Source organism: Marmota flaviventris, chromosome 16, assembly GCF_047511675.1.
Source record: "Marmota flaviventris isolate mMarFla1 chromosome 16, mMarFla1.hap1, whole genome shotgun sequence".
Classification (NCBI taxonomy): domain Eukaryota; kingdom Metazoa; phylum Chordata; class Mammalia; order Rodentia; family Sciuridae; genus Marmota; species Marmota flaviventris.
Genome location: NC_092513.1, coordinates 26,497,015 through 26,523,680, shown reverse-complemented (window position 1 = coordinate 26,523,680; position 26,666 = coordinate 26,497,015). Strand labels below are relative to the sequence as shown.

The 26,666-nt window shown below is 38.0% G+C and overlaps 1 protein-coding gene across 1 annotated transcript in view; it reads right to left on the bottom strand.

Moving 5' to 3' along the window:
- Positions 1-14,312: 14,312 nt before the first annotated feature.
- The window catches only part of Skor2 (SKI family transcriptional corepressor 2), a 34,522-nt gene continuing 22,168 nt past the window's right edge, over positions 14,313-26,666 (bottom strand). Inside the window, exons 6-7 of the mRNA XM_027949081.3 lie at positions 22,024-22,091; positions 14,313-14,375 (exon numbers count right to left, since the gene is read on the bottom strand). Coding sequence (XP_027804882.1) covers positions 14,313-14,375; positions 22,024-22,091 — 131 coding nt within the window. The remainder of the gene's footprint in view (positions 14,376-22,023; positions 22,092-26,666) is intronic.

Below are 26,666 nucleotides of genomic sequence, written 5' to 3'. Positions count from 1 at the left end.
TTCTGTTCCAGAAGATGCAGCACCCATCTGTTGTTGTCAAGAGTTTTCCTTCATTGTTACTTAATGCTAAAGGAAGAAAACCTCTTAGGAGTTCTGAGAATTAATTCATATCTCCCAAGGGTTTCCTTATGTCTCTTGTTATTTATGTAGCTTATTAAAGAAAAGATCTCTCTTTATAAACATCGCCTTATTAATCTTCACTGAGTCAATGATACAAAGATACTTGGGGGCAGAGGTAGGGGAAAAAACAAAATATATCAGGAAGAATGAATATAGATATTAAGAAGAATTTGGAAACTGAGGGATGTGCAAACCTCTTCTATTATTAAATAGTGTTCCTTTCTCTAAATAATGGAAAAACCACATAGATTTCTTCTAATGTTCTTTTCCCCAAGCAAGGAACACAAAAATTATCTTTTTTATTTTGTGTGTAGACATGGACATAAGCAAAACCGGGACTATATTAATATGAATGGTGTGCTCAGCATTTGTTTGTCAAGGGGTGGTTATTGTAGGTTCACCTTCCAAGTGGGATAATGAACCTTGAGAGGATCTAGATATGAGCCTCAACAATATAATAGAAATATTTGGGGAGCTTATAACATTCTCATGCCCCCCAGTGCAGTCCAGGCCAATTAGATCAGAGTCTCTGGGGTGAAACCCAGATATAAGATGTATAAGATTCCAATGTGCAGCTGATATTGGCCAAGACACAGAACTAAAAGGGGTCATCAGGACTCACAGGAGAAAATAGACCATAAGAAGGGGAATTGTTTGGACTCTGGGTAGGATAGAAGTATGTTTGAAATAATAAAGTACTTATTGATGTACATTTATGAATTATCTTCCCACCTTACTCATACATTTATCTTGAGCAGAGGAGTCACAGTAGACCATATTTATGAGTTGGAACCTGCGCTACATGCTCACCAGTCAGAGCAAGCCATGGTGACAAATTCACCAGATATCAGTCTATATGGGGAATCTAATACACTATTGGTTCCTTCAAGTAGAGATTTAACACTGATAATGATTCACTTGAGGACATTATGAAAGGGAAAACTCTCAACTTCTTTCATTCAGCGTTAGTAGAAGAATATCTCAAAGATTCTTTTTATGAATTCTAAGCACCAACATGGTAGAAAATATCCAGAAGAATGTGAGGGGAATTTAAAAAATATGTGTGGAGAAGGCAAAGAAGATACAGGTAACTCCTGACTAGCATACACAGAAAATTGGGGCTCCCATACCATTCTATCCTTGTTGCATGAAAATTTCAGACACATTGCAAAGAATTTTAAACTGAACACCCACATGCCTACCACCTGGATTCAGCAGAATCTGCTGTTGTCAATCTTCTACATTTTAGTCATTCTGGTAGGTATACTTGTATCTCATTGTGGAACTAATTTGCATTTCCTGATGATTAATGATGTTGAACACTTTTTCATATGTATATGGATGATTTGTATATTTTTGTGAACTTTCTATTCAATTATTTTGCTCTTTTTTTAAGAAATTGAAGCTAGATGTGGTGGCTTGCACTTGTAATCTCAGCTATTCAGCAGGCTGAGGCAAAAGGTTTGCTTGAGACCGGGAGTTAAAGGCCAACCTGGGCATGTAGGGAGACTCCATCTAAAAAAAAAATTGACTTAACTAAAATTTTTTTAAAGGATGGGGATGTAGCTCAGTAGCATCATGTTTGTCTAGGCTGTGTGAGGCCCTGGGTTTGATCCTCCAGAACTGCTTAAAGAGAGACAAAGAAGAAAAATTGGATTTAAAAGCTTTTTTTAATTATTAAGTTGAAGGAGTTCTTTGTGTACTCTGGATACAAGTTCTTTATTGGACATGTTTTGCAGGTTTTCTTTTTAGTTGTTGGCTTGCACGTTCATTTTTTTTAATGGTAACTTATGATGAGCGAATTTTAATTTTGATGAAATCCAATTTATTAGAGTTGATATTTTTTGGCAGTTAATGTTTTATGTCTCTAAGAAATTTTTACCTTGTCTCATAATCATGAGATGGGGTGTCACTATGTTGCTCAGACCAGAGTTGAACTTGTGGGCTCAAGTGATCCTTCTGCCTCAGACTTACAAAATTACCTTTACCTGGGACTACAGTTGTATACAACGTCACTGACTTTGTTATATGATTTTAATTCTTATATTTAGGCCTATCATCAGTCTCACATTAAATTTTATATAAGGTATAAGATAGGAGTTGAAGTTTTCTATTTTTTTTTTTCATGATGGGTACAGAATTATTTCAGCATGACTTTGTTGAAAAGATTTTTTTTTCTCCATTACTTAGGCATCTTTGTTAAAAATAAAGTGACAATGTAGGAATAATCTTATTTCTGGACTTTTTACTCAGTTTCAGGGTGTTTATGCCATTTGTTAAAGCAGGCTACACATTGTGATAATTGCGATGGCTTTATAGTGAGCTCTAAAATCAGGTAATGTAAAATCCTGCAACCTTGTTCTTATTTTTCAAAAATGCTTTTGAGTACCCTAGATTCTTTGTACTTATATTTAAAATGTAGAATCAGCTTCCCAGCTCCTCTCAAAAGTCCTCCTGAGAATTTGATTGAAATTGTATTCAATCTATGAATATATTTAGGGAGAAAGGACATTTTAACAATAATAAGTTCTTTACCCCATGTCCATGGTATATACCCCAGGCTTTTTCACATTTTTTATTAGTGCATTATAGTTGTACACAATGATGGGATTTGTTGTTACATATTCATACATGTACACAATAACCTTCCTAGTTTTTAAAAAATCTTTTAAACTTCTCTCAAAAATGTGTTGAGGTGTTTGGTTTTTTTTTTTTGGTGGGGGGAGGGGTACCAGGGATTAAACACAGGGGCACTTGACCACTGAGTCACATCCCCAAATCTATTTTGTATTTTATTTAGAGACAGGTTCTCACTGAGTTGCTGAGGTTGGCTTTGAACTTGTGATCCTCCTGCTTCAGCCTCCTGAGCTGCTGGATTACAGGCATGAACCACTGCACCTAGCATGTTGAGTTTTTCAGTGTACAGGTCTTACACATCTTTCGGTATACTTATTCTTAAGCATTTTTGTGTTGAGGTGAAATTCATATAACTAATCATTTTAAAGTGTACAAATTCAGTGACATTTGGTTCGTTATGAAACCACGGAACTCTCTATTTCCAAAACATTTTCATTACTCCAAAAGAAAGCTCTGTATTCATTAGGTGGGTCTCTTAACTCTTCCCTTCCTCCTAGACCCTGGAAACCATCAATCTGCTTTTGATCTCTAGGCATTTACTAGTAATATGAATCAGTATTTTGCAAATCACATATATGATCACAGTTTCACCAATGATGGTTTAGTACTGAATTCATATGATTAAGGGTTTATATCTAGGAATACAACTTGATAATAAAAAAATCCAACTAAAAAAATAGGAAAAGATATGAATAGACATTTCCTCAGAAAATATATGCACATAAAAATATGTTCAACACCACGAGTCGTTCAGTAAATACAAGTCAAAAACCATAATCAAAAACTCTTTTACACCACTAAGATAACTATTATCAGAAGGACAGGCAGTAACAAGTGTTGGTGAAGATGTGGGGAAATTGGAATCCTTATACATTACTTTCCATTTACCTACCTCTTTTTTTTTCTCTCCAGTGCTTTTGACGTTATATGTAACCCCAAGTTCAAGAAGATATACTCATATGTTTTCTTCTAAGAGTTTATATTTTTAGCTCTTTGGCAGACCACTTTTTGAGTAACACTGTCTTTGAGTGTTTATCTTTTCAGTAATCATGCTAAGCATGGAATTTCAGCTTTAAAATGAGATTGGTAAGAGATTTTCCAGCACCATTCAAATGATGTCAACCTAGGGACTTCTGATACACTTCTGTACAGATGGGTTTCTGCTTGGTTCATTTGGCAGTGAGCAGTGGAGTTGAGTGGTTAAACGCAGAGATTTTGAAGTCACAGTGGCCCTATATTGGAATTCCTGCTTTGCCACTTATGCACTGAGTGCCTTAACTCCAAGTTTCAATTAAATCATCCCTACTTCATAGGGATGTTGAGAGGATTAAATGAAATAATGCATTAAGACACTTAACACAATGTTCAGCTTCCTGTAAACACTTGATGAAAGTTGGCTGCCGTTATTATTATTGGCTGCCAAGTAATTGTATTATAGTGCCAGATAAGTAGAGGGAGGAGAAAAGAACATATAAAAATCACAGTTTCACCAATGATGGTTTAGTACTGAATTCAAACAGTATTTAACCATGTTTTAAAGCACACAATTTGGGGAAAATGTCAATTCTTTTAAAAAGACAATCTCTAGAGAGCCATAAAAGCTATTTTAATCACTACAACTAATTACAAGGAAGTATAAATCAATAAACTTTGCTAAATGGTCTAAAATATAATAAAGAAAACCATCATTAACAGTCATCCAGGAAGCCACTGTCCTTAATAGTGAGATGATGCAAAAGTTGGATGAGTTTTATTATTGAAAACTCTAGGCGTTAACAATGCTTTCAGGGAAATTCTTAATTCAGTACAGAATCAAGGTTTTTCAGAATGATTATTTACTTTAGGTAACTTGAATTTATTATTTCTAAATTATCTGTATATTCGTCCTGGCATGGAAATACGTGGCCATCTGCAGGAAGGTGTTTTTGGTTCTCAAGAGTTTTCCAGCACCCTTTGTGGTAAGTCAAAATCAGTTCACTTCCCATCCCTCCTCCTCAAACTGCAGCTCAGTTTCAGAGTTCAAATCAAGACTGGAGTCAGGCTGCATACAGAAAGTCTTAGCTCTTCTCTCCTGGTCCTGTGTGGAGGTTACCAGTTCAGCTCTTGGGATCCTGTGCTGTCACCCGAGTTCCCAAGTTTACCTTGCTGAACTTCTGTGCTCCTGAGCCAGAGCTCTCTGCCTATCACATCCTGGAGTCTAGGACTGGGCTTACTTCTTGTCACCCCACTTTCTTCTCAGTGATGTGTTTTCTCAAGGCTGGAAGCTGCCCACAAATGCCATGCAAACAGTAGTAGGATCTCCTTGTTGTGAATAATGATGACCAACCACCTCCTGCTCTTGAACTTGCCAGCCCTGCTGAGCTCTGTTTCTTTGTTGGATCTTGCCTATGCACCTGGTCACATCTCTGCTTGTATTACACTGAATCCATTAAGTCTTTGGACAGTGTACCTTTCCAACCCAGTTCCTGTCTTGCCCTGGAAGCAGACCAAATTTAGATCCATCCTCATTCTGTATCTTCACCTGATATTTTAGTCAGCTTTGCATCACTGTGACCAATATGTCACATACGAGGAAAAGGGAAGGGAATAAAGAAACACTTCTTAACTAAATCAACCTTTTTTGAAGAGACCTTCCTAAAAGTTCCTTGTTTCCACCTGTATCCCATTGGCCAGAACACAGTCAATGACCACATCTAACTGCAAGTAAGCCCAGGAAAGGCAGTCTTTATTTAAATATATTTCCACCTGAGTGTGGATACCAATGGAGGGCAACTAGCAATTTGCCACATATGGTCACTTGAAACCAAATGAAATGTCAACGTTCTTTGAGAGAGAAAATTCGGAACAATAACAATAGAGTGATCTGCTATGAAGATTGACTCAAATAAAATAAATGAGATTCCCTTAACTCAGTTGGCAAAAATGCTTTGTGTAGCTACAATATGACAGGAACCATGGTAAAGATTAGCAGAAGATGGTGAGCTGAAATATCCCTGGTCTCCTCACCAAAGAGGATAGAATTATAAACTTGGTTTGGGGTGTCTGTTCACCCTTGTAGGGTGAACCAGCTTTGTGCACTTATCTTGGAAGAGGGAGACCAAGGCGCTCACCCCCTGGGGCCTGGGGTCTGCCAGAGGGCCCCATTAGATGACATGGTCACACATTTTTACCATGCACAGTGTTGCTTTTCTCTGATCTTCCTCACTGCTGACCAAAGCTGTCTTAACTCTTAAATGACAGAGCTCCTGTCAGTTTGACCATATCCCCTGTAGCTAGCAGAGTTCTCCCTCTGTTTTCCACAGAGCTGAAGCCACAGTCATTGCAGAATCTTAGGAAATTGGGATGTGATGTCCCTCTCTCCTTGCCTGTGGCAAACAGACATGCAATTACTCAGGCATTCTGAGGATTGAAAGCATCAGTCTGAAATGTCTAGTTTGCCCCAACAGAAAATACTTTATTGGTTGAGCCAGATTTTTTTTTTTTTTGGCTTTGATTTGCTATGATCTTTTCTGATCTTCTAATTTAATTTGAAATTAAAATAGAGAATTTTGTTTGCATTGTCTATATTCTTCATTAGCTAGTATTTGGGTTGACCTTGGAATTTTGTCCTGACAAAATAGTCAAAGAAAAGAGCACAGCATTTTTCTGCTGTCATTTTGGAGAGCCAAGAATTTTGTTCGTCCTTCTGAAGAGTGGCTTTATTTTTAGCTCCATGCAGCAGTCTAGATGGATGTCCTGTCTGTTTCTACAAGGCAGCTCAGATAACCCCGTCATATCCAGCTTTAGGAAGAAATTCTTTCTGTTCCAGCTTAAAAGCATTGAGCATTACAAGAATAAGGAAAGGTGTTCACTCTCTTTGATGAGAAAATGTGCAGGAGTAAACGACACATTTCCATGTCATATGTTGGATCTCCCAAAGTGTATCACTTTATGGTTGCATGGAAGAGATTTAAGTTCTTGTGTTTGTAGCAGCCCACAGACTGGGTCGGATAAAAATGTTTTAAGACATGAAGTTCTAAGGCTATGGGAATAAGGACATCAGGATTCCTCTAGCCCTCAGGGTGAGATATTAAGCTGGGAAAGATTTGGATCTTAGAATTTAGATGGAGAACTGGAAAGCATCAGTGGAGTTTTATATTCTCAACAGTGAAAGCCAATGGTCTTATCTGCACCGGACATAGCTGTTAACCCAATTCAGAGCTATGCCATGATTAACAACTCCAGGACTCTAGAGACATAGCTATTGATTTATCTGATTCTAGTTTCCCATTTGCTGTAAAATCATTTACTGATATTTGTGCACTAATAACTCTGAGGCACTTAAAGTTGTATTAGAAATAAAAGAATGACATTTTTGGTTAGTTTTAAAAATATGTGCCATCCCGTGTCCTGGAAGAGTGGCTCAGAGTGAATATCCTTTGTCACAACATCTTCATATTAATTTCCTCTAGCGGTCAATAAGAGCCTGTCCTCATATTCTAGTACTTGGTTTATAGCCCTTCCCTGATGCGTCTTTTCATCCTTCATGAGCTAGGAAGAAAATCACAAGTGAGTATCCTTCCTTCCTTGGTAATGTTACTATAATTTGGATCTTGAATGACCCCAGGGAGAGATGTGCAGATTGGAGAGATTTGGAGCTTAGAATTTAGATGGAGAACTGGAAAGCATCAATGAAATTTTATATTTTCAACAGTGGAGGCCAGTGTGTGGAGCTTTTGGAAGGTGGTGGCCTAGTAGAAGGAGGTTAAGTCACTAGGGGCATTCCCTTGGAGGCGTAGCATGACCCTGACCCCTTATCTTTCTCTTTGCTTCCTGGTTGCCATGAGGTGAGCAGCTTCCTTCTTCACATACTCCCCACCATGATGCACTACTTCATCACAGGCCCAAAGGGAGCATGGCCAACAGACTAGTGCTGAAACCTCTGAAACCATGAGCCAAGACAAACTTTTTTTTCTTATAAGTTGATTTTTTCAGATATTTATTACAGCAATGAAAAGCTAACAAAATGTGGTAGCCAAGATAAAGACATTTGTGTAGCTCAAAGGTAAATTGTGGAACTTCATTGGCTAGTTTATAATAATAGAGTTGGTGGAGGAAATGTATTAAATATCATGGTGATGCCTTTTAAATTTCTTTTGAATTCTGCCAAAGGATGTCAGTATTGAAATGCATCTTCAATTAGGATGGTCTTTAGTAACTGCAGATTGGGAGGTTGTTCACAGTGGACTTTTTTTTTTTTTGCAGGGCAGTGTTCCCTTGGAAATCTTGACTGCAAGGGGTCACTATTTTGATGCTTCTATTTATCCTATCCAGCAGGCTGAATGTATGGCACAACATGAATGCATGGACTTAGTTTTAACGTCACAACATCAACTCTCTCACTGACAGTGTTGGAAGACCTAGCAGGAATTTAGAACATCACTTTACCTATACAAAGATGTTAGAGTCTGTAAACAAGTCAAGATGGCGCCTGGCATTTTGCAGAGGGAGTGGTTTGTGAAGTAACGCCAGCGAGCCATTAAGTGTGGAGATTCCTTATTGGTTGACTGCTGTATCTAGTTTATGTTAATTAAGATAAGCTGTGTATAATGTATATATACCCCTCCGGTCCTACAATAAACGACTCCCACTCCTGCTGTATCAATCTACACAAGTTGCTCGTCACCACCCCCCCCCCACCCCGGTTATTTTGCTGCAGCCAGACTGCAGCACAAAGATCCTAACATGATGGAGAGGTCTCCATATGCTGATTAGAGTAAGAGGCTAATTTAGCTTTTAGTAATCATTTTTGAAGGAATTCTACTTTTAAAAATAATTTATTCAAACATTTTATGCTAAAGTAATTGTAAAACACAATGACTTTCATGAGTTTCCCCCAAGCAAATGTGCACTTAACCACACAAACAAAACCATTACTTCATAGGGTTTTTTTTTATTATAGACTTTTTATCCACATGAATGTTAAAGAAACTACAACAGAGTTAAATACCATTTTTGATAACATGATTATATTCTTAATTACACTCAATATTAAATTGTAAAATATTTCCAGAGGAATACAATCTTCATTCATACAGCAGGCAAAGGACCAGAGAGGAAGGGGCCACGTGTGTCTGTCCAGTTTGCCATGAAAAGCAGGTTTGTAGAGCTGACATCTTCCCAATCTGTCAAAAGAAACACGATCCCCACTCCCGGGACAGTTCTTCTGTCTTCTTTTCACTAAGAATCACTTCTTCAAAAGTAAAAGACAACTGTAAAGAGCTGCTCTTTCCTTGTGCGCAGTACTGAGACTTCCTGGGACCATCTGTGGATTTCCCACCCAGCCAGTTGGCTAACAGCACTTCCCACACTCTGGGTTCGGTTGTCCTTTAAAAACACAAATACTCAAACTTTGGTTCCACCAAAAGATGCGACAAGCATTGACGGCTCTGGTTGGCTCCCCCCTCCCCCCACTAATGAATGGCTACAGTCTATTTTACATGGTTGTCCATGCTGCTTTGAGGTCACTTGTCCTTGGGTTCTCCCGAACCTGATTTTTGTATTGGATTCCCAAGCCCTTTCAGTGTGCAGTCTTTCTGCAGGTCAGAAGTGCTCAGTGGCAGGCTGTATTTTACAAGAGAACAAGAATAAGTGGATGTGTGCACCTGGAATAAAACAAAAGACAGAACAATGACCCGAGCGCCACACAGGCAGATAATTTTCAAACACGTAAAATGATGGTTACTGCACCCTGAAGGGAAGACATTTTTAGTGCAGTTTCATTATTAAAAGGTAAATAAGAAAGCATCTTCCTGTTTCCATGTTTGTCTGCTAACTTATGCTCTGCATCTCTGATGACACTGAACCAAACTAGAACTCTTAAATCAGAATGTGCTGGTTTGCTATGCCTTCCTTACCGTAAAGCCACCTGGCTAGTTCCAGAAGCTCTGGTTTGCTGTTGGACAAACATTAAGACAGCCCACAGTGAAAGGGCAGACAGAATTCCATGCGCTGGTACCCTGTTGGCTTTGGTTGGATGGTCCATGTTTTATTTATTTTTCTTGTCTTAAGGTATTAGGGAAACTGTAGAAGTATGACCGGAGGTTTTATGATTCAAAATCAACAAGATCATCAGGTTGTTAATTGCATTCTTATAATGGATAATGGAAGAGGTGAATTAGATCATGATTTTAGGTTACAAACCAGAGACAGATGAAGAATGGGCTGCAGGACCAGCTGGCTTTGCTCAAGTCTTGCCCCTTCCTAGTGGTGAGTCCACCGACAACCTACTCACCTCTCTGCTCTTCAGCTTTTTCAGCTGTAGGATGGTGAAGGGAGCAGTACTGACTTCAATGGGTTGATGGTTAAGACAACCCATGAATTCAAAGTGCTGGGAACAGCGGGGGCACATCATTATTCTCAATAGAGATTCTTGAAAGAACCTGGTCCTGTCATTTCTAACTAAAGGTGAGAAAAATGGATATATTATTCCCCCTTTTTATCTTTGGTCACCTCAAAGGAAAGCACAGGGTTCAACTACAATCCCTCCATATCCTTTTAAGACATTTTTTCTTGCTACTACTTTTACAGCAATTATTCCAGAAGTGAAGTAAAAGTAATGAGAATTTACCAAAGAGGTAAATATTCTCAACAAAGGGGAGACATTATATTTTCCAACTCTCCAAGAGGATGCAAAGTAGTAATTGGTGATACAAGAGGCAATATAGGTGGACAACTCTTTGACCATTACTCTTGATCTTGACCTGACTTTGATAAAGCAGCCCCTTTGCAGGAGAGCACAGAGAACATGGCAGAAGATTGTCATGCGTAGTGATTACCAAAATTTTAGAGCTGAAAGACACCTTGATTGGACTCATTCACACATGATTTTTAGATGAGATTAAGATTCAAAGACTCTATATGATAGCATTAAGATAACATGGGAAGTATCCAATCTAAAACCTCATCATCCTCATCACCAGCCCAAGGATGCAAGGCAGGCAAGAAAGTGGCTGTTGAGTCAAACAGACATGTCACTTGTTAGCTGTATGACCTCTCGTAGCTTCAGTGTTCTCTTTGAAATGGGAACTCTACATTATAGAGTCAAAAGAACTTACAGATGAGAAAATTTTAAGATAATGCAGCCAAGAATTTAGCCCAGGATCTGGCATAATTAGTGCCTGATAAATGATAATTATCATTTCCAACCTGGTCAATGGGTATTTATAGCTATTTAGATAACTATTTATAGTTAGGTATATAACTATAAATGAGTCATCTTCTCTAATTTTCTTTTCATTATGGAAAATGATTTAATTCTTTTCTATCAAAGACAGGTGTTTCAACCTGTTATGTGAATGATATTTGAAAAATGCTTAAAGGTGCTTGAAAGAAAACAAATGTAAAGTAATAAATTAGTGTTGACATCATGCCGTTTTTATTTGGGGCACAGATTTCAAGATGATACTGGGGTGTCTTTGCAGGAACTGCCTCAGAGAAATAAGTAGACACAAGGAAGGCCATTAGGAATATTTCTGGGCTTAAAAACAGACTCAGATGAAACTGTGAAACACAAAGACATTCAGAAATGTTCTTCACATCCTTTCCATTGTACTCATGAGCTCTTGATGTGACAACTACACAGAGCAGAACAACGTCTGATCTAATAGGGCCTGTTTTAGGAGGTGACTGAAGATAAATTAAACAAACTACACTTTACACAGCTGGTAGCTAAACAAACAGAATTCATTGCCCCAAAGGGGGCTATGCCTAGGTTGAAGAAAGGTTTAAATAAATCCATGGGTAATGAATACTTAAGGAGTTACCGAGGGCAACTTAAGAGTATTATGTGTATATGCCTCAACTTTTAGGGTGATGTCATTAATCACAGTAACTTGGCTCTTCTGATGAATTATACAGTCAGTACCTTGGCTGGGGTGTTTGTTTCCTTTGACTCAACATGGAATTTCTTATGTTCTAACACAGGGCAAAAAAGATTTGTGGAGCAGTGATATGTGGCAGTACTTGCTCAGCTTATTAAGTGGATTGCCTGTGGTTTTGAAAAGCTTCCTCCCCTTAATAGTCATATTGGAATCCACTGGGTGGCAAGAACACAGCATACCACCTTAAGGGTCACGCTTGCATAAGACATTAATGCATCAATCCCTAATTTGGAAACCTGTGGTCACTCAGCAAGACAGAATTTGTCTCTCTCCCCTAGTGTAATGATTTTTATTTTGTAATCTCTCTTGGGGTAACTCCTTGCAGGCTTGGCATGTTGAGAATCAGAGACTGGCTCTAACAATATGGCCATGGTTCTCTGCCTGGCTGATTTAGCTAAGCATTTAAGTAACCACTAATCTTCTGAAAGCACCAGGGTCTACTTAGAGAAATCCCTGTTGTCTGCAAAGATGGAAACAAAATCAGCATGGAGGAAGCATTAGTTACTAAACACAAATCAATCTCTTTTTTTTTCACCTCGTTGTTCGCTCTATAACCATCAGGGGCGTGGTTTCAGGGCGGCGAGTCTTCATTTGGTAGGTGCAAGATGGGCTCATGCCTGACAAGCAGGGAAGATGAGTTGGGGAAGTGGAAGGAGTAAAAGGAGAGTTTATTGAAGCTCCTTTGTATAAATCAAACCACACTCTAATGGGTGAATCTCACAAATGCTGAGTAAAAAAAAGCCAGATGCAAGAGAACATTCTATACCATGTCCTTCACATGAAGTTCAAAAGCAGGCAAAATTAACCTGTCTTAGGTGGGAGACACTGGATATGGGGACACCAGGTGCTTACTGGGTGCTACAAATGTAAAAATTGAGTTTTTAGGTGGAAATCCATTGAACTTTGATCTGGAAACTTCATGATTCATACGACTTTATGATATGTCGACTATGCTGAATGTGTTACACTTCAACAGAAAGGTTATTTTGAAACACATGTGTTAATATTTCATCTTTTATTTGAAAGAAGATTAGTTTGACACTTTTGACTATTATACATGTGGTATTATCAGAATTTATTTGGATCATTCTTTCTTGCCTTGGTTATCTTGATACTCTGAATCTTGATACTCTGGAATCTAAATTTTTTAAATTTTTCATTTCATACTGCTGGTGCAAACCTCGTCTAACTATAATGGGAAAGAAACCATCCAAAGTCAACTTCAGACTTAATACAAATACTTTAATATAGAGAACAGAACCAAACTCAGGCACATCTGTTTATCATTCCGTGGTGATGGAATCAGAATGATTTACTATCTGGGCATCTCTGTTGCAGAAACATCTGTTCACTGAGGATAAGAAGTTCATGTGTTGGGTACAAGCTTCTAAAGTGGAGAGCCCTAGAATCTTTTCTTGGCTTTGCAGCACGGACACAGCATATTACATCTTTCTTTCCTGTGCCTCAGTTCCCCATTTGTAACATTAAGGGAAAGTGTACAAATGAGAATGTTTGGGAGAGGGCTTAGAGTGCCTGATGAAATTCCATTATCATTATAATTAAGACAAATACTGAAAGTGGTCACTAATAAAGATGATGGCAAGAAGTAGGATTGTCATCTGTGCATGGAACAGGAAACATGATAGGCAGAAGGATTGTGAGCCTGCATTGGGAGGAATATTCTTTTTTCTTTCTTTCTTTTCTTTTCTCTTTCTCCTTCCTTCCTTCCTTCCTTTCTTTTTTTGCCAATAAATCCTATTGAGTTGAAAACATGTTCCAGAGGGAAGGAGTAGGAAAAATTATTCTGCTGGGAATGGATTGAACTGATAAATGGCCACAATCCTAGTTGGCCATGAGCAGTGGCAAATTCCACCCTCTGGTCTGGATTTTTTTCCCCCTGATTTAGCAAATTCAATTGTCACCTCAATATATGGGTATAGAAACAATCATGTCTTAGTTTTTGCATTCCTACAATTCTAATAAACACATATGTCTTCTTTCATGGAATCAAAAAGTCGCTTTTGAAATGCTTAGGCATGTTCTGAATAAAATCAGTGAATTTTCACAGTTTTTTCCTTAAGAGTTCAGAATGTTTGTCTTTTAAATTATTGCAGGATGTGACTTTGAATCTGGCTTTAGCATAGAAAAACTCTTATAGGTTCAGAGAAAAAACGAACAGAAGGTCTCAAACTGCCCCCTAATTGTTCATATCACCATCTGCAGTGACCCACTGAAAGTCAGACTTCAGGAAGACCTTTCAGAAGCAAAGGAAAGACAGAAAAGATGAGATATGATAAAAGCATGACTGGTGACATTTCCAAGGGGTAGAAACAAGGGTGTCAGAGAGAACCCTAAAGAGCAGAAAATCTTAAGATAGAATAAGCATCACTTCTGCAGACTGAGTAGAGAATTTCCTTACTTTCAGGAATTTTCTGTGGAATTTATAAGAAGCACTTAGTCATTCACATATCAAGTCTCATTCCCAGATATAGTAAAGCTCATCAGTCTATTGACTTAAACACAGGATACAACTTTACGAATCCCTTGGGCTATTTCAAATACATCAATCAAGAGTACAGTCAGCAATAACAACACGGATTGTTAAAAATCTCTTTCCTCTGGCGATCTCACCTTTTAGCTTTTGCTGAGATGGGCACCAAGCTTTTCTTTCCTGATCAAGCTTGCTGCATAGGGGATCTGTAAGACAAAAGCAAAACCATCCAGGTAAGCTGATTTGGAGGCAGATGTGTAGTGGAGACCTGTCATCATGCCTAACAATTTGAATGCCAATGAAACTTCGAGGAGAAGGTCCCCACCTGCTCAGCAGTAGAAACTTCTGAGGGTACAGCATTCCTAAGTCCCATTTAAAAACCCATCAACGACAGAAAGGGTGATCACAGTGGATTGCTGCTCCCGAGGTTAACAGGTAGTACTTCATTTTTAAAAAGTTTCTGAAATTTTGCATTTAATACTATGGTATTATTATTTTTTATTTTAGATATGAAAAGTGAATTACAATACTATATGTCCAAAGTCACAACAAAAATGTGATTACAAATTAGTTCAGTGAAATCTTTCAGTTTATTTGATTTCTTTATAAAATATAATATCATTATAAATCACAAGTAAAACTAAACACAAATGATTACTTTGGGTAAATTTCCAATAACTGATAAGAAGCAGCAGAAAAAAAAATTGTAGCGCTGGGGATGTGGCTCAAGCGGTAGCGCGATCGCCTTGCATTCGTGCGGCCCGGGTTTGATCCTCAGCACCACATACAAAGAAAGATGTTGTGTCCGCCGAAAACTAAGAAATAAATATTAAAAAAAAAATAAAAAAATAAAGTGTGTCCTCATGAATTCTGAGGAAGGTTAGGGAAAATATATACCAAAAAAATTGTAGTGAATGGAAAATATGACCCTTGAGAATTCTACCTCGATAAACTCAAAGAGTACTTTTGAATGCTGAGATTGTTACTGAAAACCCATCACATTTTCATTAGAAAATTTAAATGGCTGAATTTAGTTATCTTCTCCTCTAACCTCAGTTAAAGTCCTTATCATTGTGTTACCCACCTTAATCATTACAAGACTAAACTCAAGATTTTAAAGATTTTATCTATTTGAAATATGTATTTAAGAAATACACATTTGGTCTTTTAGAATGTAGCATAAAGCCGGTGTGATGGTGCACACCTGTAAGCTGAGAGAGAGGCTGAGGAAGGAGGATCACAAGTTTCTTAGCAATTTAGTGAGGCTGTAAGCAACTCATTGAGACTCTGACTCTAAATTTAAAACAAACAAACAACAACAACAACAACAACAAAAAGAACAATGGAGGTGGTTCAGTGGTTAAGCACCCCTGAGGTCAATCCCTGGTACCAAAAAAAAAAAAAGAATGTAACATGAAAATATGGATGTTACTTTAAAAGAGGAAGGGGAATAAAATTACTTTAATTTTTTAGGCAATGCTTTTGAATTCTGTTATGTATATCTCCACATTCCTAGCACATCGGTATGTTTTACTGTCTTGATCTACCAGTCCATAAATACAAATCTTTATTAATGGAAAGGAGCTTCAAATTTACACAATGATGCAACTGACTAAGGTGAGCTGGACCATTTACCATAAAAATGGGTCAATTGAATCAAATAATCTTTTTAATGGGAAAAAAGGAGAAAATTAAAAGAGTCCCCTATTTTGATGCACGATCACAAATGAAACATATTGGATGGGCACATGTCTGATAAAGGACATAGATAGCAGCATTGAAATTAATGATTCATGTAGCGACATAAAAAGTTCAGTGTTCTAATCTCATAGCTTAGGATGTGGGCTGAGATCAGCTAGCTAACTATGACAAGGACCGTTACACAGGGACCTACTCTTGTTACCTCTTCTTTTCACTGGAGGTCATGCTACACCTGCTGTTAACAGAGACACCCTTGAATCTTGCCTTTCCATTATGGTGTACTCGACAATAAGCCAAAGCTCATGAATCACCTCTCTGTGTAGATGTGTAAAAGAACAGAGTCTTGAATGCAATTATTTAGGATATGTTGGGCACAATGAGTTACCCATAATTTTTTTTGGAGGGGTACTGAATATTAAACCCAGGGCCTCACACATGCTAGGCGAGCACTCTACCACTGAGTTGCATTTCCCAACCCTTTTTATTTTGAAACAGGATTTTGCCCAGTTGCTAAGGCTCGCCTTGAACTTGTGATCTTCCTGCCTCAGCCTACCGAATCTCTGGGATCACAGGGGCGCACCACCGCACCTGGATTGTGACACTTTCACATTTAGAAAGAGTCCTCAACATCAGGATTGGATGTCACAGATTTATTGTTCTGTTCTGTGCCAGGCACTATGAGAGATAAGTCAACATCACCATGAGTCACCATACAAGTGTGTAAACTATTTATCCTAACCCAAAGGAAAGTGCCAATAGGTCCCTATTCTCACAGCTAAGTCAGAATGCCTTTTTCTTTCCTTTGTGTGTTTTTTCCTCCATAAATAATAATGTAGCATTTTATTAAGGTAAAAAGTGGAGAAAGAAAAGAGAAAAAGGACATTTTCAAATGTCCCTCCCCAAAGCCCCAGACTGGAATTTAAACTGCTGTGAGAATTATCTTCACACAAACACTAATTGTTAATTTATTTTCTTAAAACAAAAAGAAATGAAAGCCAAAAAAACCCAAAAATTTAAAAAGCAAAAATTAAAGAAAGATTACATTAGCACATGGCCTACTTGTTCATGAAAACTAGGTTATTTCATTGATTCCAAGATACATGTTTCCTCCTCACATTTTAACATCTCTTAAATCAGATAATTATAATTATGGCCTCTTAAAATTATGGTTGAAAAAATATTTTTCTTGTAATTCACCAAGTAACATGCCTCTTAAACTGGATGGTGTTTCAGGTTCCATAAAATGCAATATTGGATTTACAGACACATCAGCAAACTCTCCCCAACTTCCAGGAGCTCAGGATTCTAGAAGCTCCATTTAAGCCATTATTCCATGAACATCTCCTACAACAGGACTTACAGAAGTTTTCTTTTCATTTTGGCCAGCTTGGAAATCACCCAGATTAGCATGAACAAAAAAATAATTAATTAACTAATTAATTAATTAAAATGTTATGTAACTTCTAAGTTGTCCAGTTGACTCTAATTGAGCTAAAGTATTGGGGTTGGTTAGGGAATGTAGCTGAGTGGTAGAGTGCTTGCAGGCCCTGAGACCTCTGGATTTGATCCCTAGAAGTGCAAAAAAGACAGGGATTGGAGTCTTTCAACGTTCCTAGTTTGTGCTAAAAGAGAGTTAGCCTGAGTTCACTCAGGTGAGTCAAAATCTCAGAGCAAGAATGATGAGAAGGCTATAGAATTAAGGGAAATTGATTATTGTTAAGATGCAAGGCAGTGGATGAATAATCAGAAAAAAGCACAGAGGAGTCAAATAGTCAAAATCTATCTGCTGTTAGAAAATCTTAAAATATTAAGGAAGCTTCTACAGAAGTTCAGATTTGTATCCTGCAGGGACCTCCTTTGACACATACTCAGCCATAAAAGCAAAATCCTCTAGAGGCCTAGGAATTTTTTTCTAAAAGTACAGTGCAAAACAGTAACTGTTTGATCTACTTTTTTCGAAACATGTAAAACATATTTTTACAAACTCTCTGGGTTGAGACTAAGAATCTGGGTAAGTTCCATCCTAATGAATACTGGAGAAACTCCAAGAAAAGTCCATTCCACTGAGGAGCTGAGCCTTTATCCAAAGCCAGCGCTCAACAGCAATGGGAAAGACCTGCTGCTCCTTTCTCTGCAAAGAGGCACTGTGCTCTCACCAGTGGGAAGTTGTAAACTGCTTTTTTACAAGTCCACAGTGAATGAAACATTAGTACTAAATCTATTGATTGAACATTATTTTAATTGAGGCTTTTAATGAAGAACTTTTGAGACCAGTTCCCCTAGCTGCTTGTGACTGCAGCATTCTGGAAAAACAGCAGAGGGCACTTCAAGACTAGAACATATGCTTTGTCTTGGTGCTTCGCGGTAGCTATCCTGCAAGTTCCAAGGACAAGAGAGTCTGGGTCTAGCCCTAACCATGTGCTGTGTTGCAGCTTCACAATGTCCTTCAAGGACGAGGACAAAAAAAAAAAAAAATTTAAAGGAAAACAGCATGTTTTCCACACACACACAAAAAAAACTGCAGTAATAGTTTATATACAGAGATGCACTGCTTAAAAAATTATTACCAAATAAGCAATGGGGGAAAAAAAAGATTATCAGGGCATCCTAATAGTCTCAGTTCATGTTGTAAATCATTATAATCCATTCTTGAAAACCCTGATCAAAGGGTTAGTCACTGAATAAAATATCTTCAGCTTCTTTGTAATCCAAAGGGATGATGAATTTTTTTTAATTAAACATATTTTCCCTAGAATCACAGTTCATTTGTGAATGAGGAATCTTTTACCCTTTATTATACTAAACATTTACATTTTCATGAAATTCTTAAATTCTAAAAATTTGTATTGGGTTCCTAGTGAGAGGACTTTATTTTTGTGTGTGTAAATAAATCCAGTCTAATAAAGAGAATGCTTTAAGCATTTGAAAACCCAGAGCAGAGATGCAGGATTTTAACACAAACTATGTCAAATACTTTGAAACTCAAATTTTAAGCTATTTTTAAAAATGTTAGCCTGTGTTCCTAAATAAATGTTAAATAAACTATTCTACATATGCTTTAAGCTTGGCATTGAGATACATGCATATTTATGTATAAATGCACAAGGAGAGTCTATCATTTGATTCTATGGTCACCACAATTTTACATGTAACAAACTAGAAAAATATGCACTAGCACAGAAATGATAGCAGAGAATCTATAAATGTAGGATCCAAAGAAATTCAGAAGTTTTCTTTTTATGGCAATGATACCCGAGATGCTTTCCATATAAGTCTTCAGAATAGGAACGCTGTGTAACACATAGGATAAATCCACTGTGGGTCTATGGGAGTCATTACAAAATATGATGATTTTAATATGTTTGACTGCAAGATAGGATTGGTTTTTATTTCATCTACAGAAAAAAATGATTATTCTGTAATATGCACTCTGTAAACTTTAAGTATAAAATGATTTTGAGTGGATTGTTCTGTTCTCAGAAAGCAATGTACGCAACGATATTTACTGATGGATGAGATCATTCAACTAAAATCTTGAGAAAGCCAATAATTGTGATACTTCACAACTCCTTAATAATCTTCGGATAGGAATTTCTAAAAGACACTTTCCTCCAGGTACATTAGCAGATACATAAAGCTGAATAAGGCAACTAGATATATCACTATTCAAGTAACACTGTCTCAGTTCTAAAGCAGATAGTGTAACACAAACACAGATCCTTTCTGTTTAAAAATCTCTCCAGCCACCGAGGCTTAACTGGTTCAACTATTATAGACACTACTTGTACACAGCCCTAGCATTTTATGGCTTACATGTGTATTTCCTGCTTATTACTCACTTGCACCTTATGATATCCCTATCAGGTCAATCCTTACAACAATTCTCTTTTGAGAAAAACAACAACAACAACAACAAAAAAAAAAAAACTTGACAACATGGGCCTTGAACCAAGTTTACAGACCTCAGCGCTTACGTCTGCTAGTTGCTGACAGCGCAGTACTAATACACCAGCTCCCCATAACTCACCGGTATGCTTTACTTTACTAGTTGTGGCAGCAGTTGCATAGCAGGTAAAAGAACATTTGAGGAAATCAGGACCAAGCCAGGGACATTAGGAGTTAAGGGGACTGTTCTATGAGAGCATCAGAGTTAGGTCAGATGAGTTCATGGGTGGTGAAAATTCATTTGGCAAATGTTTACTTCTAACTTGTTGATGCGAGACCCTGCTAGGGGCTGGAGGCAGTGGGATACCAAAGAGGGGAAGAAGCAGGAGGGATGAATCATGTCTATTTCACCAATTTTTCTTGTTGATCATATGAATATAGTTTTGTGAATTTCAGGAATTGTACCTGTAGGGTTGGGGAGAAAATTCTAGCTTCTGTGTAACTATTTAACTTGTTAGGGATGAGTAAGACTCATCTAGATCCATAGATACATGATGATAAAATATTTTGTAATACAGTCTAATAAAAATGTTTAGTAATACCAACTCATATTTTCCAGGTGCCAATTATCTCAAAAGATATGAGATATTTCTTCTTCTATCAGTACCACCTGCTTATTTGCTAAAGAAATCAAATATAAAAGAGACATTAAGTTTTTATAACTAGCCTTGAAAGGGGGAAATAAAATAAATACTTTGTTTCCTTTTCTAATGCCAATTTTGCTATATTCACCACCACCCTGAAATCACTTTTTTTTGGTCTCATATATGGCAATTTAAAAAAATATGAAAATAATGCCCTATGTAAAATCAGTAAGGTCTAAAATTTTTATATCCCTCTGTTTATATTCAGATTCTTCCTTTGGATGAAGAAAACAATAGGTATATTCACAGCAAGTAATTATACCACTTATTATCTAGAAATAAAAAACTGACGATAGTAGACACATTTTTTTTTTACTATCTATGAGGGATTTATTACCAATTGATTAAGAAAATTCTCTTCTCCATAGTAAATTTAGGTGTATACAAGACTGACTGACAAAACTAACATAAGATAAGGTCCTATTTAAGGGGCCCCTTGTATAGAGGCTTTCAGAACTGAGAGCTGTCATTAAGGGACTGAGTCAGAAAAAAACAAATGGGCTGTTTTGAGAGTTACAAGCAGCACCTTGTAACGTCATCTTATGTACAGTGCCCCCAGAATTCGGGAAAACCTGATGAAATCCAAGACTGCTTTAAGAATGATTCTAAGGAATCTCCATGAACACAGGCACAACAGATGCAGAAAGGAAACATTAAAACATATTTCTTAATTGTGACAGAGACTAGATATCTAGTTCTGAAACAAGATGCACAGACACCCACACCTAATTGGTACAAGGGTAACAGATCAGCTCAAAAATGTCAAGCAACCCAAATTATAATAATCATGCTGGTAATACCACTAAGGATCAGCACAGGTCTTTATCCAGGTGATTAAAAATATCTTGAAAATATTGAGCAGAAATTAGTTTCCCTATTGTACTCATGAAAATGAGGAAGCTTGGCAGAACCCTTTGAGAGCACTAATGAATAATACCAGATGTGTCTGTGCAGGGACAAAGGGCAAGGACTTCAGAAAACAAACAAAAATCCCAAACAAAGCTACTACATTTATCACACATCCTTCTGTTTTCTTTTTAGTTCTCCTATATAAATAGATTACTTTGAAGAATGATTAGGATAGAGTAACACACTTTATTTGGAAATAATGTTTCTTTTCATTATCCTTCAAGTGAATGCAATTGGTTAATTGTGTGTATACTAAGCCCTATTGACTGTGGAGGGCCTGGCTCAGGTGTGGGTCAGGAAAGGGGGGGTGGGCAGGAGAGAGTGGCCCCTCACTGTGCTCTCATGCAGCGCAGCACCAGGTATGGAAGTTTGTTCGGTGGAAGGAAACATCAGACACCTCTAGTTCGCCCACAGAGACAATTTACGCATCTGTCTATTAACACATGGTAGGTAGTTACATTTAGAGGAAGCATACTGACACATCTGTTTACCCTGTTTCCTAAGTAAATCTCTTGGTAATTAGCATATAAACCAGCTGAGAGGTAAGTGGACCCAAGGACTCCCTGGAAAAAACACGAACAGTTTCATACATATTGGGGGGTTTGAAAACAAATCAATCAAGTTGCATCTATTTTTAAGTAGAAATTCATCTTACAATTTGTAACTGTTGCACCATTTCCTCACGGTAAGCTAGTTCCCTCTTCATCTGATCCTGAAAATTATCTGTTGAGAGAGAGAAATAGAGAAGAAAATTAGTTGAAGTGCAAAATCTACTTTTAGTATACAGTTGGCCCTCCATGTCAGAGGGTCCTGCATTCATGATTCAAGCAACCTAAAATCAAAAATATGCAATTTTAAAAAGTGCATCTGTATTGAACATGTACAGGTTTTCCCCTTATCACTATTCCCTAAACAATTCAGTCTAACAACTATTTACATAGCATGCACATTGTATTAGGTATTATAAATAATATAGAGATTATATTATATAGAGAGATTATTTAAAGTATATAGGAGAACGTGCAGAGATTATATGCACACACTATGGCATTTTATGTAAGAGACTTGAGCATCCATGGATCTTCCCCTGCAGGGGGAACCAATCCCCAGTGGATGTTGAGGGACCAGTAAAATATTGCTGATAGTTCCATAGAGAGTCCCTGCACTGTAGCCACCCCCACCCTTTTAAGTAAACATCATTGCTGTTTAAAGACATGTTTTCAGCACCCTATGATTTAATTAGAATCAGACAATAAATTCTGAGAGAGTAAGGCCTATTCTTATATTTCATAGCATCTCAGCCCTGATCAAGTCCCTTTTATAGAAGAATTATATAGAAAGATCCACTACATTCATGTTCTCTGATCTTTGCACACTTGTGCAAGTACAGCACTGAGCTTGCACTATCTCCACAAGTTCATTGACAGTGAGGGGATTGACCAACGTGCAGATGATGCCTCTGGGCCACTAGAACACAAGCCTTGGAACACGCCTGCTGGCTTCCCTACAGCTCACCTCACTTGTATTCTGGCCTGACTCTCCCAACCGACAATCCTTCTTACACCATATTAACCCTGGTATGTCCCCCTTTGGCCTGATGCCATTAAATAAACTGCCTCAATCCAAGAAACCAGGGAGAGGGGACTTTAAGAGATACTGTTATACAAAAACCATTTTATAATTCTGTGTATTCATCATTTTTTTAAAACAAAAATTTTTTAAGTTGTCAATGGACCTTTATTTTTATTTATTTATATGTGGTGCTAAGAATCAAACCCAGTGCTTCACACATGCCAGGCAAGTGCTCTACCATTGTGCTATAAACCCAGCTCACATGTTTATCATTTTTATTTCATTTAAGAAGTGACTTTGAAGTGCATAGCACAGCATTGCACCTTCTCCTTGTGATCTTTTTTTAAAGCATAGACTTGCTAGCTTTGGCTCTGTGTGCTTTAAAGGAGAAATTAACATGATTGTGTGATTAAGTATTATACGTAATTTTTTTTTTTTTTTTTTTTTTTTTTTTTTTTGCATTTATGGTTGATAGATAGAGCAGCTGCTTGGAGAAACCAGAAACTCCCTTCTCAGCTTTTCCTCTCCTCTCCCTTCCGCCTCTGCAGACACCTGATGTGTGGATCCCCTGTGTCCTCCCTCCTTCCTCCACTCTTTGTCCCTGTTACCTCCTAAGCACAAGCAACACTCAGAGGCAACACCCTGCACCTACCTTTTCCCTGAGTAATTTCCCAACTGACCTCAGGCCTCCAGTCCCTCTCTCTCCAAATCCCTTTCATTCTCCCACTTTAAAATCTCTGATGGCCATCATTTTCAAGATAATAAATAAATCTTTAGCACTCACAAGACTCTGGATACTTAGAGATTAAAATTTTGTTGCTTTTATTTTTATTTTTTTACTTTTATCTTCTATACTATTTGATTTCTTTTCCCAACCCCAAGCATGTATTTTAATTTTTTTTTCAAAGACTTAATCTCTCTTCTGAATTTGCTGTGAAAGGCACTGCAGAGAGAGAGAAGCTTCTGGTGCAGAGGGAGGATGGGGACTCTCATTCCCTTGGGGAAGGAAACAGTGCTTTTGCAGAGGTGGAGAATGGTGTGCAAGGAGAGGGTGACTGGGAGTGGTCAGTTCACAGCAGCAGAGGGCTCAGAGGAAACACCCTGCACCTACCACCCATCAAACCACCCTCCAGTCCTCAAACATGCACCCAACTTCTGGTCTCTGTGCCTTTGCTCCTGCCTTCACGGAAAATACTAGCCTTTTCTTTAAAGTCCAGTTCCAACATCATCTCCCCAAGAAAGTTCTCTCATTTTCCTGCCCCTTCTGCCAGAATCAGTCACCTTTCTTTGGTACTTCTCCAGCACCCAATCAGCACCTCTGTAAATATGTCCGTAATACACACTATTAGTTGTTACACATTTGTCTTCCAGTTAAACAATGAATTCTTGAAGGGCAGGAAGAGAAGTTGCAGACACTTTTTAAATTTCCCCAGGCCTTCCGCAGTGCTCGGCACACAGCAGGGGTGAGTTAACGAATCCAGCATGGTACTCTCCACCTGCAGGTGGGATTCTGCCATCACTGGGAACTGCCCCACTTTGCAGCCTCAGACCTTTATCTGAAGAAGCAAGAGTGTGCAGTGCTGTGCTCTTGAGGCCCTTTATGCTCTAGTATTATAAGGTTGGATGAGGAGGTGAACGGATGTGGCTGGGTCCCGAGCACTCCCCCACCTCCGTCTTTCCTATGCTGGGAAAGGAGGAGGGCGGTGTTTTGATTCACACTGATAACAATTAGGGGTGAGGTGCTGTCTGAGGAGCTGGCACCCACCTTGCCACACTAGGGTGCTCTGGGGTGGGTCAAAGCCAACAGGCGGAGTCAGTCCTCCACAAATTGCCCTGGTTCCAACACCATGGTCCCACTTCCTGGCCTAAATGCCTCCAGGAAGCTAGTGTTTGCAGACACAGACAGCCCAGAAGAAAAGCAGACCTCTCTCTAGAAGACAGCTTTCCTCTAAGCCTCAGGAGGCTCCTCTGTCTCTCTAGGGATCCAAGGGGTGGCTCTGATCAAAGAGGTAAACTGAGATAGACTAGGAATGAGGGGCAATCGGAAGCTGACCTGGCTGGAACATTCCTTGGGATTCCAGAAGATTTGATAGTCAGGGGGTGGAAACAGCCAAGAGTAACTAAAAGTGAAATGATGAAAACTATTCTTCATTTGAGCTCATTGTTCTATTACAGTACATAATACAATCCCTTACAATGAAGAGAAAAATGAAGACATTAAATTATTTTTAAAAAATGAACAATGAATATCTTTGTGAGGATTGCAGTGGGGAAAGGCATTAAAGACAAAAAAATCAAAGAGGAAAAAAGATGGATTGGTTTGATTAGACAGAACTTGAAAACTTTGATATGAAAATAAATTACAAATTAAACTTCTCAAACACAAAACACTATTGTACCATCTAAAGATATTGATATAAAGCAGAGAATATTTGTGTCATGTCAAAATTTAATATTTTAGTATGTAAGGGATTCCTACAAATCAATAAGAAAATGGACACATCAAAAGAAATAGAGGGAGAGAATATAAAATGGAACTTACAAAACATACAGATGAATGATGAACAGATGAAAAGTCTTCAATATGTTAGTAGCAAAAGAAAGAAAGTGACATGAGGCACCATTTTCCAGTTAAGGTAGTGAAGACTAAAAGAAAAGATGTTATGTGGGGTCCCAGGGATGGCACCATGAACTGGCACACTCTTTTGGGGAAGAAACCTGAAATTAGAGCTTTCAAAGGTTCATACCCTTTAATATAACAATTCTTTTAGGAGTTTATCCCAAGGAAATAATAATGGACATGTGCAAAGATTTTAGTTACAATGTCTCTCATCTGAAGCTTGGACAAACCATATTGTCTAACACAAGAGGACTTCATAGGGACATTCTCACTAGCTCAGTGGAGAGCACTTGCCTAGCATGTGAGAGGTCCTGGGTTTGATTCCCAGCACAATAAACACACACACACACACACACACACACACACACAGAGAGAGAGAGAGAGAGAGAGAGAGAGAAGAAGACATTTATAGAATGATGTGTAATAATAAAAAGAGAATTTTTCTCCTTTAGCAAAACACAAAAACACACACACAGTGGCACAGACTGTGTGTGTGTGTGTGTGTGTGTGTGTGTGTGTGTTTCTGGGGACAGAGCCCAGGGCATTATGCATGCTAGATAAGTGGTCTACCACTGAGCTACTTCCCCAGCCTCAAGAGACACATTTTAATTAAAAAAAGAAGAGATTACTTAGACACAGGTGTAGGCCTGTAATCCCAGCAATTCAGGAGGCTGAGACAGGAGGATAAAATTTGAGGCCACCTAAGTCAGGCCCCTGTCTCAAAATAAAAACTAAAAAGGGCTGGGGATGTGGCTCAGTGGCAGATCATCCCTGGGTTCAATCCCTAGTATCGAAAAGAAGGAGAAGGAGGAGAAAAAGAAGAAAGAAGGAAGGAAAAAAGGAGGATAAAAAAATTGTTCGTAAAAAATCTCACTGTTAAAAAAATAATATGTATTAAAAAGACTGAAATTCCAAAATGTTAATAGCATTTGCAAGATTATAGATGAGGTTTTTGTTTTCTTCCCTTTGTATTTCTGTATACTTAAAATTTTCTAAGACAAGCACAACTTTTGAGATACAAAGACTGTCACTCAGCAAGAAACAAAAATATTAAAAGCTTCACTATATGCTGAAACCTGATGGAAATATAATTGGAAATGAAATGA